This window comes from Suricata suricatta, chromosome 12 (genome assembly GCF_006229205.1).
Source record: "Suricata suricatta isolate VVHF042 chromosome 12, meerkat_22Aug2017_6uvM2_HiC, whole genome shotgun sequence".
Taxonomy (NCBI): Eukaryota; Metazoa; Chordata; class Mammalia; order Carnivora; family Herpestidae; genus Suricata; species Suricata suricatta.
Window position 1 is genome coordinate 13698953 of NC_043711.1, and position 15097 is coordinate 13714049.

General features: G+C 52.5%; 1 protein-coding gene across 2 annotated transcripts; it reads right to left on the minus strand.

Annotated features, from left to right (window-relative positions):
• Positions 1-789: 789 nt before the first annotated feature.
• On the minus strand, positions 790-9963 carry FKBP8 (FKBP prolyl isomerase 8). 2 transcript variants are annotated; one of them, XM_029917649.1, is made up of 9 exons: positions 9864-9963; positions 8156-8487; positions 5861-6030; positions 5585-5673; positions 4973-5193; positions 4185-4357; positions 2362-2439; positions 1743-1874; positions 790-1321 (listed from the first exon to the last, which is right to left on the minus strand). In XM_029917649.1, the coding sequence occupies exons 2-9, from the start codon at positions 8460-8462 to the stop codon at positions 1235-1237; spliced, it is 1257 nt and encodes a 418-aa protein (XP_029773509.1). In that variant the 5' UTR covers positions 8463-8487; positions 9864-9963; the 3' UTR covers positions 790-1234. The 2 variants fall into 2 exon arrangements, with proteins under 2 accessions (XP_029773509.1, XP_029773508.1); XM_029917648.1 differs by lacking the exon at positions 9864-9963 and having other exon boundaries at positions 4973-5190.
• Between the last annotated feature and the right edge of the window lie 5134 nt (positions 9964-15097).

Genomic DNA, 15097 nt, shown 5'->3' on the forward strand with positions numbered 1-15097 from the left:
GGGCCTGGAGCAGGCAAGTTCAAGGCCTGATTGCTACCTTCTGCTGAGTGACTGTGGCCAATGGCTTTCCCTCCTGGGCTGTAAGGGTACAGGCACAGGACAGATACTTCAGGTGATCTATTCCCAGAGCTCTCCTTTCCTGAGGGCAGGATGAAGCCTTGAGAGGGGTCTCCGGTGCTGCACTGACAGAGGCCTGAACACTGGCTCTGCCCGTGCTGGCTGTGATGGTGTGCAGCATTTAAAGGAGATGCTCCTACAGCCCCAGATTGGGGGAAAACTAAAAATCAAGGGGAGCTCCTGGAATGAACCCCAAACTCCTCTCCATAGTCCCTGAGGCCCTGCAGGGTCCGGTTCTGCTGACCACACATGCTTCTCAATCTTGAACACATCAGGCTCAATACTGCTCCAGCGCCTTTGTGCTCGCCAGGCTGCTGCTACCCAAGACATGGGGCTGTCAGTGTGTGGCACAGCCAGACCCCTGTGGCCGCTGACGTCTCAGCACAGCCCCCAGTTACATCCTGCCAGGATCCCCATCTTCGGACAGGGCAACAGACAACAGCAAGTGGGGGAACCGGCATTGCCGGGTGTGAACTCCCATAGAGTCCAGCTGGGTACCCTGAACCCATGGCCCCGCTCCTCCAGGCCTCCATTTCCCCCTTTGTAAAGCAGGTCTGCAGTGGTCTAAGAGGAGACACCCCCACTCTAGTCCTGCAGGACCCTGGATGGGACACAGGCTGTCTCTGGCCCTGCCCCAAGTGACGGTGGAAGAAGGTACTGGAGCCAGCAGAGTGCGGGGTAGGAGGCTTTATTTCACAGAAGGGGTAGAAGGGGGAACCTGGACAGAGGGCAGCAGGCGGGGTGGGTGGGGGGCGGCGCCTGGAAAGAGTCTGGGTCAGGAAAGGGCTGCCCCCAGGCCTGTTGGGAAGGAGAAACTGAGGCCGGCCTCTGTTGAGACCAAACCCAAGGGGGTTGGGGTGGGAGTGGAAATTGGGTCTGGAGGAATGAGGGCCCCCTCCCCCCAGGCTGGATACGGAGCCCAGGCCCTGCCTCAATTTCCCCCTATAGGGCCATAGTCCCTCCTGGCTCACTGGGGCCACATGGCCCCCAAACTTCACTGCTCCCGCCCCAGAGGAGGGGGCTGGATCAGGCAGGGCAGTTGACAGGGAGCCTGGGGAAGTTAGGGAGCACGGGGCGGGGTCCACGGTGTTCGAAGGGGTGGTGGCCACCTGGGTGGTCAGTTCCTGGCAGCGATGACCACAGAGAGAGCCACGCCCCCCAGGGCAACAGCAGTCGCCCCAAACAGCCACTTCCATGGGATGGACTGTGGATAAAGGGGAGGGAAGAGAAGGCTAGAGGGCGGTCAAGACAGAGACCCTGGTCTTCAACTATCAACATGGCCAAAGAGGCCTCCCAGCAGACTACTGCCTGACAAGGCCTTTCCTGCCTTCTGGCAACCTCCTACTCAAGCATCAAAACTTCCCTTTTCTAGAACATCTCCCCCTCCCCTCTGGAAGAGCTATCATTCCTCGCCCTGAAACCCAGAGATGGTGCTCCATCTTCTGCTCCAGCCCTGGCCATGCAGGGCTGAGGCTTCTCTGTGTCTCCAGCATGGTCCAGTACAGCCCAGTTGACAAGGACACCAGTGCTTGCAAAATGAAGAAACCCCTTCTGCGTGGTGGGCCCCGCCCATAGCCCCTACCCCTCCTCTGGGAGCATCCCTGTGCCTGCCATCCCCAGCTCACCCAGGCACCCTTGCCAGGACACTTGGCAGGCAGTCGGCTGGGGTTGCCCAGCATTTTCCGGTACAGGGCGGTCTCTGTGCTCCTCTGGGCTGCATGCTTCTTCACCAGTTTTGAGAGCTCTGCGTGGATCGTCTACAAGAGGTGGGTGTCGACCGGGCTAAGAACATGCAACCCGACCATCATCTCTGATGCTCTGCCTTTCTGCAGCCCCCTGGGCTGGATCCACTGGGACACAGAAGTGCCATCTGCTCCTCTCTGGGCATCAGCAAAGTGGTGGTGCCATCTCTATTCCCCTGGGTAACCACTGGTGGGGGCAGAACACGAGGTGGCCAGGAGAGAGGAAGGTTCCAGGAGAAAAGCTGAAGACACTGACACTGGCCCCCACTTAGTGGCACCCTCAGTCTCTGGGGTCCCCATGGGGGAGGGGTGAGCCCAAACCACCTATGCAGGATCAGGAGGGTCTCAGCAAGCAGGCTGTGGCTCTTTAGCCACCGATCCTGTCACTCCCCAAGCGGGAACACCATAGGGAAAGCCACGACAAGAATCACAAGAAGCCTACAGCCTGACTTCCCAGATAGGCTGGCAGGACAAGTCCCAAGGGCGTCTCCTTTCTGCTCACCTTGTTGGAAGGTTCCAGCTTCAGGGCTGCCCTCAGAATGGGGATGGCCTCACTGTACTCCCCTTGCTGGGCCAGCACCTGTGGGAGGACATAGATGGCATCATTCCGGAAACACAATGGACTATGACCTTCTTCAAAAGACCCAGCCCTGCCAGGCTCCTGGCCACCCTGACTGGTCCCAAATCTATCCCCAACAGCCACCCCAGGGATCCAGCCACCCTCACACCTGTCCCGAGCCCTCAGACTACACGAGCGCCCCACTAGGCTGTGTCATCCCAATCAGCTCCTTCCCCTGCATGTCCTCTGCAGGAGACCTGGGTGCTCTCCTCACCTCCTCCCTCGCCGCCCTGAATGGCTCAAGAGGCCAACTGAATGTTTCCAAAGCTTTGGCTGTAGTGAACCATTCAGAGCCAGCCAATGAGATGGAGACTGAACTATACTGGTCACTGAGTGACCAGATGCTAAGTGGGGAGGATGGAAGCCTTGAATTTCTGAGGGGGCAAGAAGCAGCATATTGGTCACCTTGAAAGGAAAACCCATAGCAGACAGGCACAGCATCCTCACAACATTGCTAATGCCTGGATCCAGCCATGCCTGAAGCCAAACACCCTGCACTTGGCAGTTCCACAAGCTATTAATTCCTCCTCTTGCTTGAACCTATTTGAAGACATTTCTGTCACTACAACCAGCAGATACAAACATGTACGAGATTACAGGAGCAGACAATCCCACTGCCCCCAAGAGGATTATAAACGCTAGACAAATAGGGATAGCATTTTCTTCCCAAATTTCTACACAGAACTCTCCACGCAAATGCTTTAAAAATGCTGGGTGGAGAAAGGTCCTGCTCAGGCCTCTCATAAACAGGCTGGGTGACCCACCATTTGCTTATATCTCAATTTCCTCCACTCACTGATAAAAGGTGCTGAACCCCCTGCCAACACACACACACACACACACACACACACACACACACACGGGCAGGGATGAACAAAGATGAGGGTAAAAGCAATTCAGGTCAAGTCTACACAGGCCAAATTCATCCCTACATTCCACAGCACTTACTGGGTACCCCCTGGGTACCAGGCCCTGTTTGCAGGGCTTGAGATTTAACAGCAGGTGAGCCAGACAAAATCTCCAGCTTCTAGTAAGGAAGGTAACGTCCATGATGACACCTGCCAAAGCTGATGACAACATGGGAAACATGAAGACAGGGCAGGAGGCAGGGGTGTGTGGCAGGGAGTTTCCGGAGGAGGTGACATCAGAGATCTGAAGGGATTAGACAGGGGCCCATGGGGAGGGAACTGGGGTATGAATGTCCAGGCAGAGGGCAGAGCCGGTGCAAAGTCACTAGGGTGGGAAGAGACCTGGCCTGGGCAGCAACAGTGAGGGAGCTGAGCAGGACGGAGAGAAACAAGAGGAGAGGCAGAAGGTGACTGCAGGGGGACCAGATGACTCAGAGCCCCAAGGGCTGCACTGAGGACTTGGATTTTACTCCGAGAAAAATGGGAACCATGGAGGATTACATGCAAAGAGCAGTGCCCAATAGGCCACCCTGCAGTGGCAGGGATAATAGAGAACCAAAGATCTAGGATTCAAGTCTGGCCTCAGTCAATGAATTACTGTGATTCAGGCCATACGGAAGCACCTATCTGGGACTCAGTTTTCCCCACTTGTACCCCAGAGAGCTTGGCTGGGTGATGCTTATGCCCATCGCAACTCCAGAGTCCGGAAGCAGCCCCACTCTTCTGGTTGGAGGAACCTGTAGCCTATGCCCATCTGCCCGTGGCTTGCGGCCCATCCACCTGCAGCCCACAGCTCACCTTGCCCTTGCGGAAGAGCGCCTTGATGTTGTCAGGCTGGTGCTCAAGCACAAGGCTGCAGGAACGCAGGGCCGCACGATAGTGGTCCAGCTTCAGCTGTGAGGCTGCCAGGTTGTTCAGACATTTCACCTTCAGCTGCAGGAGCTGTTCCTCCTCCTCAAATGTCATGTCCACTGTGGGAGGATGGCAGTCAACCACGGCAGTGGTTACCACACTGCCAGCCCCCCACCGCTGCCCGTCTGTGGAGGGATAGCCACCTTCTACTGCGGGGAGATGCACCCCACACGCTGTGTGACTCAGGCCAGGGCCCACTCCCTCTGTACCTCATGGCTGAGGAGACCAAGTGGGAGGGGAGGGCCTTTGAGTATCTCCATCACAGGAGACTGGGGAAAGGCTCTGCGTTCCCAGGGGTGGGGCCTCCAGAGGACAGGCCTCTGGTCTCAGTCCCCCTGTCTCTAACACAGGCGAAGACCAGCAAGAGCCTCAGGGCACTCCTAAAGAGTCTCTAAGATGGAGGCCACGCAACGTGAAGGCCTAACTATGTGGGTGGCTACAGTCACCCACATTCCTCCATATACCTGCGTCTGTAACATTCCACTGACTGGGGATATGCCACAACTCCAGAGTGGAACCTTGCCTAAAGGTTAGGAATAGTTGGACATCTATCCGTATTCTGGAATATTCTAAAACATTCTGAGTCTGAGCCCCTCTGTGGCTTGAAATTTCTGGCACTAGGAGATGCCTTTGCAGGAGGGGGTAGTCGTGGCAAAATTTGACCTGGCAATCACCTTTGGCGCTAGAGGTGATGGCCTTGATGGCGAGGTCGTAGGAGTTGGCAGCCAACACGAAGTCGGCCCGCTGGTAGTGGGCATTGCCACACTCCCGCTTCCAGTTGGCCAGAGCCACGCGCTCCTGCCCTGTGAGCATTTCCAGGTCAGGTCCATCCACGGCAGTCTTCAGGGTCACTTCCAGGCACAGGGCCGCATGTGGGGGGATGTATGGGCTCCTGCTGGGGGATGGGGGAAGAGCAGCACTCAGACCCAGCGGCCACTAGGCTTTCACCTGTGGGGCCTGTCAGACTGACACCATCCTCAGCCACCTGTATTCTGACATTTATCTGCATCCCATAATATTCCACCAGTCTGAAATATACAATAACTAGAAATGTACCTTCAATTAAAAGTTAAGGACAGACATGTTAGGAAGCATGGGGAAAAAGGTTCAAGTCTTGGAGCTGGTCCCACTGTCACCTCCTCCTCAGTAAACCAAAAGGGAAGTAACATGCCACCCATGAGCTACCAGACTTGGTAACTTCCCCCTCCCTAAGTCTATTTCCTTTTCAATAAATCTGGCAGGCAAAGGAGTCCCCCATGGGGACCCTGCTGGTAACAGGTTCTCACCTGCCCTGGGGGCCATAGCAGTACTTGGAATCAGCAGTGACCATAGCCGTCTCCCCCACATTCATGAGCGGAACGCTGAGATCCAGGGCCTGGGTGTGTAAGGGCAAGGGGTCAGACAGGCTCAGGCACAGAGTAGCAATGCCACATTTGCTCTGGCCCCATCACCTTCCTGCCCTCAAGCCCAGCCCCTGCCAGCCACCACCACCTCCCCTCCATCCCGCCTTGCCTCCTCCATTCAGCCCCAGGGCAGCTGCCAGGCCCCTGGCCCCCTCCCACCTGGATGACATCGCAGTCGCCCACGATGAACATCAGCTCCGGCTCGTCCTGCACCCGAGTGCCGTTCTCCAGCGACGTCTGCAGCTGCACGGTGACTACCTGGCCTTTAGCTGGGCGGCTTGAGCCCCGGGGACCCGGGACCAGCGTCTTCTTCCTTAACAGCCCATTCCCTGCCAGGGACCAGGGACAAGCAACCCATCACCAGGCAGCTCAGATGGGTGCCTGCTTCCTGAGCACCCCTCTCCCAGCACTCAGCTGAGCCTCCAACAGCTGCTCTGCCACTTACTGGGCAGATGATCCCAGGCCCCTGGGACTGTCCCTGGCTGGACACTGGGCATCAAAGAATTTGAGGAGTGGTGATAATGGCCCAGCTGACCTTATCTTAAAAAAATTAAGACTCATCAAGGGCAAAGGGCTGAGAAAAGTGGTCCTGTCCAGCACTGTCAGGCCGGCAGGGATATCCAGGAAAGAGGCTCAAGCCACCCATGTCTCCCTCCCCTGGTTCCAATCCAGCCCTTTGACATTTGGGCCTCAATTTACCTCACCATGAAATGGGGTAGTCAGGGGGACGCCTGGAGACACCAAGTGAGCAGTTTGCTTGGTTAAAACAGTGCCTGCAATGCCAGGAGTATGTTCCCACCAAAGCAATACGTCACTAAATGTAAAAGTTAAACAGAGCCAGAGGGCCTATATGCAAAAGCGCCCGTGAGGGCCCCAGAGCCCGTGTTTTCCTCCATGCCCCAAGCAATCCCAGGAATGACCAAATGGCCACAGCCAACAGCTATTGAGCGGGCATGAGGCCCAGCCCCCTCACGATCCACAATAAAGACACCCACTGACATTGCACAACAACTGAGGCAATCGAGGGCTTTCACCTGTGGGGCCTGTCAGATTGATCCCACCTACAGCCACCCGTATTCTGACATCTATCTGCATTCCATAATACTCCATCAGTCTGGAATAGACCAGAACTAGAAATGTAGCTGGGACTAAAACTCAAGGACAAGAAAGTATCTATTGATATTCTGGAATATTCTAGAATGTTCCAAGTTTCTGTGCTGCTCCTCAACTTGTATGTGTCCTACATCCAGTCTCAGAACCAATGGTTTACTGGATCCCAAGGGATCCCTGTGTTGAGAAGTTTCTGGGCACTAATGGTGGATGTGCTGGAAGGGTTACAACCAGGCACTGCCTCTCATTGGGGTAGACGCTGGGGAAATCACATACCCTCTGAAGGCCTCAGTTTCCTTGTACAGAAGGAAAGTGGCTGGCTCAAACATGAAAGGACAAAGGCAGGTCTGTGCTCAGTGGGGCAGCGGGGCAGCTCTTCATATCAGTAAAGAAGAGCTTCCCAAATTCTAATATAGCCAAGGGGGGCTGTCTGACCTTGGGCAAGCACCTCCACTTCTCTGAGCCTCAGTTTCCTCATATGCAAAATGGGGATATGGTAGGAATTACACCACAGGGTTGCTGTGAGAATAATATAAGATGCACAGGCCTGGCACAGAAGCAGTGCTCAGTAAATATTACCTGGTGTTATTTTTAGAAGTAACAATGTTTTTTTTTATCACCAAGAAAGATAGTATCAGTGTCAATTCTGTATTATCCATATCTGTATTATTTGATGCTATTACTCTAATATTAGCATCAATTATGTAAAAATGATGTTTTACTAACATACTTATTAGTGGACACTAACATTATTTAATATACTAGATTATCAGTGCCAGTAGCAATGTTTTTCTGGTTTCCAGAGTTGTTATCATGGGGTACATGGTGGGGCACATGTGTGGGTTCCCCTAGTTTCTTTCTTGCCAGGACGTCTCTGAGCAGCTACAATGCTAACGTTCGCTATGAGCTCGACAGAGGGATGAACAAAATGGGATGTTCCGCAGATCCATTTGACCCACGGACACATTTTCAGGAGACAGGCACTTGCCAGACAAATGCCAAAAAAAAGAAGCAGTGGGGGTTGGGAGCTGCCACGGCCTGGCGTGCTGGCTGTGTGGCCCTGGGCAGGTGACTCAGCCTCTCTGAGCTGCTGTTAGTGGCTCTGGGAAACATGAGACATAACATGAGGTGCGTGTGACAACGAAAGGGGTTCTTAAACATGAAGTGTCTCAACCAGTTGCCTGTGGCTGGCAATCATGGTGGTTACATGTTTTACTTCAAACCTACTGCATAGCAGAGAGGGGGAAATGAGGCTCAGGGGAGAAGAGGACCTAGGCCAAGGTCACTTCTGAACCTGAGCTGTCCACACCCTGTGGGTCAACCCAAGCCACCCCTGCTCCTTACCCAGGATGTCCAGCCACTCATCCGGGGCTGGGGCGGGCTCAGGCTCAGGCTCCATGGCGGCCAGGAATTCTCGGGCCAGGGCCCCAGGCTGCTCAGCCTCCTCCAGTGGGGGCTGCCCCACGTCTTCCAGTGGTGGCAGCTCACTCAGATCTTCCTCCTCCTCCTCCTCCTCATCCTCCTCCTCCTCCTCGCCCTCTGCGTCTTCCACCCCATCCAGCACCTCGAAGTCCTCAAGTGGCGGGACCCCAGCAGGCGGTGGGGCAGCGGGCTCAGGACCCGCGGCAGAGGGCTCAGCACAGGATGCCATGCTGCTGGGGGGACGGGAATTGGCCCTGGTGGGGGGGAATGGATGGGGTAAGAATCCCACCCAAACCCTCAAATCCTCCTCTGCATCCATTCACCACACTATCACCTGCCCTGTGACTCAGGAGCTCCAGGCCTCAATGTCCTTGTCTATTCTAGTGGGTAAAGAACCATCCAGGCTTGGCCCTCACATAGAGCCCTGGACATTAATCAGGCTCAAACAATGTTAGCTATTACTACAGCTAATTAATTTTAGCGTTTATAAATACCCAGAGAAGTAAGAAACATTCCCCTCCCTCATATTCTGCAGAAAAGGAAATTGAGGTCCAGAGGGGCAAAGCCATTTACCCAAGGTCACAAGAGCAAGGCAACTGCAGGGGCAGAATTTGAACCTGGGGCTTTATGTGATTAAATGCCAAAGGGGGGTGCTGGGATTGTTTTAGGGGGACTTAAGTCTAAGGAAGTCTATTTTTAGAGCCCAAAGGGAACTGAGTCTTTACAAGGGCTCTCTACCTTCAGCTGCCCCTTCTCCTAACGGGAGCCACCTAGAAATCCCAAGCCTTTTCTCTCCATAACCTAAACCTAATACCACTTCCCCAACACCCAGGACTCTGGCCCAAACTCTTCCCTGGGAGCCCTTTCTCTCCTCAAGCCTCCTGACCACTCTCAAAGTAGCCTCCTTTACAGTGGTCAAGACCCCCGTGGCATTCTACAGCCTTTTCCTTGGGCCATCAATAACTGCCCCCTTGACCCAGACCCCAAGCTCGGAGGTGGCAAGAGCCTAGCCATCTTTCTAACCCACAACATCCCCTCCAGAACCCTCACCTGCCTGCTCCTTCCGGGCTTTGGCCCCATATTGAGACCCTCCCAGCCCCCACCCCCACAATCCCCTGCGCCCGCTTAACTCTCCCTCCTCCCTCCCCCAACCACCGCCCCCAGCCCGGGCCAGCTACCCCCACAGCCACTCAGTCGACCCGTAAACACCCTGATGTCCCCAGACGCCCCTCTCCCGATCGCTAACACTCTACGCCCGCCAGACACCCCTCGCCCCGCCTGGCTCCTCGTCAACCTCCCACCCGGGGCCCCAACGCTTCATGCCTGTTTGACGCCACCAGTCTGGGGCCCCCGACCCCCCGCACCCCTCGGGGGCCCAGGCTCTGCACTTCTCTGGCAGCAGCACCTCCCCCCGCTCCCCTCAGCCTCATTCGGTCCCCACCCCAGGTTGCCCCCGCTCGGCCGCGCCCCCTCTAGCACTCCGACCCTCCGCTCCCCCCAGCTCGACTCCCCCCACGGCCTTTGGCCCCGCCCATCGGCCCCAGCCCCCACCGCCCCAGCCCCCAGACCAGCCCAGGCCTGGGCAGCGCCCTCAGCCGGGGTAACCCTGCCGGCGCCCCAGGACACGTGCCTCCGGCTCCGGGACCCCCGCCTGGGGTCCTGCGCCCCCCTCCCCGCCCCCAGCCGCGGCCGCCGCGCCTCGGGAACCAAGCTCGGGAGCCCGGCCCCGCCTCCACAACGCCCATTGGTCGCCGCTGCTGCGACTGCAGCATCCATTGGCTCGAGTGCACATCCGTCTCGGGAGCAAGCACCACCCTCTTCCTGCTTGTTTCCGCGGGGCGTTCTTAAAGGCGCAGAGGCTGCCGCGCTACCCGGCCGGGGGCGGGGGCGAGGGCGAGGGCGTAGGCGAAGGCGGGAGCGAAGGCGAGGGCGGAGGTAGGAGGCGGGGGTCTACAGACCCGAGTCTGTTCGTCGATATGCGCCGGGCTGCCTAACGGGACTCTTCGCTCTCCTCTGAGCTTCATCTTGCTCATCTGCGAAATGGGGATAAACACCCCCATCCGCGGACTCTCACCTTGGGGGCTTTTGGGAGGACAGCCCTAAAAGATATTGCCTTAAAAAGCTCAGTCTTGACCATCAAGGCAGTTCTAGAACTGTAGCCCTAGTTACAGACGTGGTTCCAAGATCCTGAGGGGAAGCGATCACCCAAGGGCACACAGAACCCCCGCCACACCCCCGCGTGGTCTGTGTAATTCCCGGAAGGTTGCCTTTTGCATACAGAAGGAATTCAATGGCTAGGTGAACGACTGAGCAAGCAGGGCCGCTGGAAGGAGTTTCTCCTCCTTGCACCCTCTGCTAGAAGGTGATAAGGTGCCCCTGGCTTTGAGAGAAGGTGGCAGTGTCCATTAGATGGGTTTTTATGGATCTTGTTTTGGGGGGAGCACTTACTCTTCCCTTGCTCTATTTTATTTCCTTCCTAGGGTTTACTCATTTACAGGATGATCTTGTAATTTCTTTTGCTTCCCTCCCCTTATCCCACTTTGGTCCATCTGGGAAAGAATTTTGCGTTTTGTCCCCACCGCATCCATGAATTCCTAGCACTTATAGGAGTTCAATAAATGAATGAATAATTGAACGAACAAACGAACGAATGAATCACTGGCTGTTGGAGGAAGCTAACACTGGAGGAGGTAACTGGCTTTTGGAGGTAACTAAGGTCAGACTGGAGCTCCTTGTGAGGTCACCTCCTACAGGAAGCTCTCCCTGACCTCCCCAAGGCAAGGCCTGACTGGCTGCCCTCTTACCAAGTTGAACCTCCACTTCATAAGTGATTTTATGTCTGTGCCATTATTTGACTCACCTCTGCCTTGCCCACTAGATTAGAAAACTCTCATAGCCTTGGAAGGGTCTATTGTTGTTTTAGTGCTGGGGCCTACACAGTGACTAACACAAAAGAAGGGGTCGGGGGAATTCAGGGAAATCATTATGGTTGGAAGGAAGGCAGGCTGGCCAGCCTCAGAGGTACTAGGGTAGTGGGGATATGTGAGAAATTTTCTGGAAAAGAACATCAAATAAACTCTGGGCCAGTGCTGGTTCTGAGGGACTTGGACTACTTCCTGTCCTTCTCTGAACCTCAGTGTTTTCATCTGCACAATGGAGTCTCTTACCTATCCAGCTCCACCTCTGTTATAAGGGCTGGAAGAACTGTAATACACAAGGAGGGGTGCCTGGGTAGCTCAGTGGGTTAAGCAACCAACTCTTGACTTCCACTCAGGTCATGATCTCAGGTCATTCATGGCATCGAGTCCCACATAGGGCTCTGCGCTGACAGTGTGCAGCCTGGTAGGGATTCTCTCTCTCCCTCTCTCTCTGCCCCTCTCCTGCAGCACACACTGTCTCTCAAAATAAACTTAAAAACCACAACGATACTAATAAACAACTAAATTAAACACAAACTGGTAACAGCAACTGTTACCACAATAACACTAATGGCTCACAATCAGCACAGGTAAAGGCAAACACTTTACATGTTTAATCCTCACATCAGCCTTGTAAGACAAAACCTACCCTGATATTTGGAGGCCATGTCAGGTACTGCATAATGTTGGAACTGTCAGTTTCCTGGTGAATTGGGCTTTTTACTGTTATGATGTTCCCCTCCTTATCTCAGTGCTTCTTGCCTTAGAGTGGGCTTTGTCTGATATTAAGGTGACACACTTGTTCTCTTTTGGCTCACTTTTCATTTTTATTTGTTTGTGTATTTATTTAAAGTAGTCTTCACACCTAGCATGGAGCCCAATTTGGGGCTTGAACTCATGACCCTGAGATCAAGACCTAAGCTGGTATCAATAGTCCGACTCTTGACTGACTAAGGCACCTGGGTGCCCCTGGCTCATTTTTTTTAAGGTTATTTATTGGGTGGCGGGGTGGGGGTGGCAAAGAGAGAGAGAGAGAAAGACAGAATCCCAAGCAGGCTCCATGCTGTGAGCACAGAGCCTGATGCTGGGCTTGATCTCACAAACTGTGAGATCATGACCTGAGCAGAGATGAAGAGTCCAATGCTTAACTGACTAAGCCACCCAGGGCCCCTCTTTTTTTTTTTTAAGTTTATTTATTGGCTCATTAAATGTTTTTTAATGTCTATTTTTTTTAATGTTTTTTATTTATTTTTGAGAGACAGAGAGACAGTGCAAGGATGGGAGGGTCAGAGAGAGAGGGAGATAGAGAATCCGAAGCAGGCTCAGGCTCTAGGCTCTGAGCTAGCTGTCAGCACAGAACCTGACGCGGGGCCTGAACCCACGAACCATGAGATCATGACCTGAGCTGAAACCAGATTCTTAACTAACTGAGCCACACAGGCACCCCGTTTGTTTATTTTTGAGAGAGAGAGAGAGAGCATGAGCAGGGAAGGCAGAGAGAGAGGAGACACAGAATCTTAAGCAAGCAAGTACCAGGCTCTGAGCTGTCAGTTCAGAGCTGTCAGTTTGTGGCTCAAACCCACAAACTGTGAGATCATGACTTGAGCCGAAGTCAGGCGCTTAAATGACTGAGCCACCCAGGCACTCATATGGGCTCATTTTTTAAATGTTCCCTCCTTTTGCAACCTTTACCTTCCACTTTTTCTGTATCCTTTTGTTGTACATGTGTGTCTTATAAGCAGCAGAGAATTGGGTTTTGCTTTTTGATCTAGTCTGCCCATCTCTGTCTTTTAACTGGGGAATTTGGCCTATTTACATTCAATGTAATTACAGACCTATTTGGACTTAAATTTGACTTCTTGTGTGTTTTTTCTCTGACTCACCTGCTCTGTGTTCCCTTTCTCTCTCCTTTCCGGCCTTCCTTAGGATGTTTTTTGGTAAGACTATGTTGATCTTACAGATGGGGAAACTGAGGCACAGAGAAAGTGATTTACCTTCTTTAAGGTCACAGTGATAAAAACCAATACAGGCCAGGTCTCTTCCCCTGTTGAGTTTCTATTCCACCTTGGGAGCTAGATATTTCACAATGATGCAATTAAGTATCTTATTACAGCTGTGATTAGACGAAATAGGAAATAAAACTAAAAAAGTGACAGAGCCTTTCAGTCCCTAGACTTTGGCATCCCCTCAACCATGTCCCCATCACTAGACTGACTGTTCCCATCATTTTTCACCCTTTCCCTCGAAAACACACAGGGCTTAAATACTTTCTTGTCTCTGTTCCACTGTGCACCAAACATTTGGGGCCAACCAAATCCCTTTTAGCCTTGATTTGTAGCTCCCACCCATTCCAGGACCCTCATAACTGTTTCCCAAGTGACCCACTGGGAAGGTTGGTTTCTCTAACCTGGGTCTTTTCTGCCGTAGCCTGCAGACAGAGCCATGGTTCCCAACATACCCTACCCAGGCTCTTTTCTCAGCACTGATTGCTGCCTGGCTCACAGAACTCCACAGTTCTTACAGAAATCAAATCTACACTATGTGCTTTTCCACCACCCTGCCTTTGCTCCTCTGATTCTCTCAGTCCTGCATGATTATCAACACCTAAAAAACTATTATCTCAAAATCCAATCCAGATGTACCTGCTTCCTTGTCCTCAAGTGAGTCCTCATATGGCATTCTTCAGGTTCCTCCAACTTTAAGGCTCTCTATAGTCCTGCATTGTTCTCCTTGATACTGGTCTTGTCTGTGTCAGGCTCTGTCTCCTTTCATCCTCCAGGGCTAGGCAGGGACTGAATACTCTCTAAGTCCCCAGAATATGGGCCACACATGGAGGAAGTGCCTAGAGGGTTTACTGAACAATTTTTAAAATTGCTGAACTAAATATGTAAGAATCCTGATCCTCATTAACATTTCAATGAATGAAGGCAGCAAAATGTGAGAGCAGTAATAGTTTGCCCTCGGCTTAGAGTGGGCCAAGCCTTATTGTAAGGAATGGATCTGTATGACTTTACAAGGTTAAGCTATTTGCCCAAGTCCACTCAGCTAGGATGTGACAGAGCTGGAATTAGAACTCAGATATGTCCAATTTCAGGGCTCCAAAAGAGTCTTTCATGTACTCAAAGGCATGTATGTATCTCCCCAGGTTTCAGCAACCTTAAGAGGCAGATGCTATGATCACTCACAGTTAACAAATGGAGACCTAGAAAAATTAGATCTGTAATATATAACATATACACAAGACCTCAGTAATTAGTGATACTTAATTGCTAACATTTATTGAGCAAGTACTATTTGCCCTGTTTTGTTCATGCATTTAACTTGAATTATCTCACTTAAAGTGCATCTTTGTGCCAGCATGAACGAACTCATGGTTTTCAGTATACTAAAAAGTATACGGAGCATCTTCGGCTCAAGTCATGATCTCATGGTTCGTGGGTTCACGCCCCACATCAGGCTCTGTGCTGACAGCTCAGAGCCTGAAGCCTGCTTCAGATTCTGTGTCTCCCTCTCTCTTTGCCCCTCCCCAACTCGTGCTCTGTTTCTGTCTCAATAATAAACTAAAAAAAAAAGAAGATAAAATAAAAAGAGGACAGATATAAAAATAAATACAAAAGTGTATGCATTGGTTAGCATACATATCTTCTAACTTATTGCTGAGAGGGTCTCTGAGCAATGATACTCCAGTACCAGTGAGCACACATCTAGCACCCAAATCTTGGCTTCTCACTATCATTCTCCAAGAAAAGGAACCAGGATCCCTGGAGAAATAGCATGGAACATCTTGTAGTACTAAAAGTAAGGAAGTGCTCAGAGAAAGATGGAGACATATTAAGAAAAAACAGAAGCTACCTAAAGGAGCAGCAAATAATAGAAATTAATTATAGGGGCACCTGGCTGGCTCAGTGGATAGACCATGTGACTCTTAATCTCAGGATTGTGAGTT

Bases quoted from the DNA above. Each gene is read 5' to 3' on its own strand.
- FKBP8 (XM_029917649.1), bottom strand. From the start codon at position 8,462: ATGGCATCCTGTGCTGAGCCCTCTGCCGCGGGTCCTGAGCCCGCTGCC. The intron at 2,440-4,184 runs GTGAGCTGTGGG...GTCCTCCCACAG, and splicing joins CGCTCTTCCGCAAGGGCAAG to GTGCTGGCCCAGCAAGGGGA. The intron at 1,875-2,361 runs GTGAGCAGAAAG...CACCTCTTGTAG, and splicing joins AGCTGGAACCTTCCAACAAG to ACGATCCACGCAGAGCTCTC.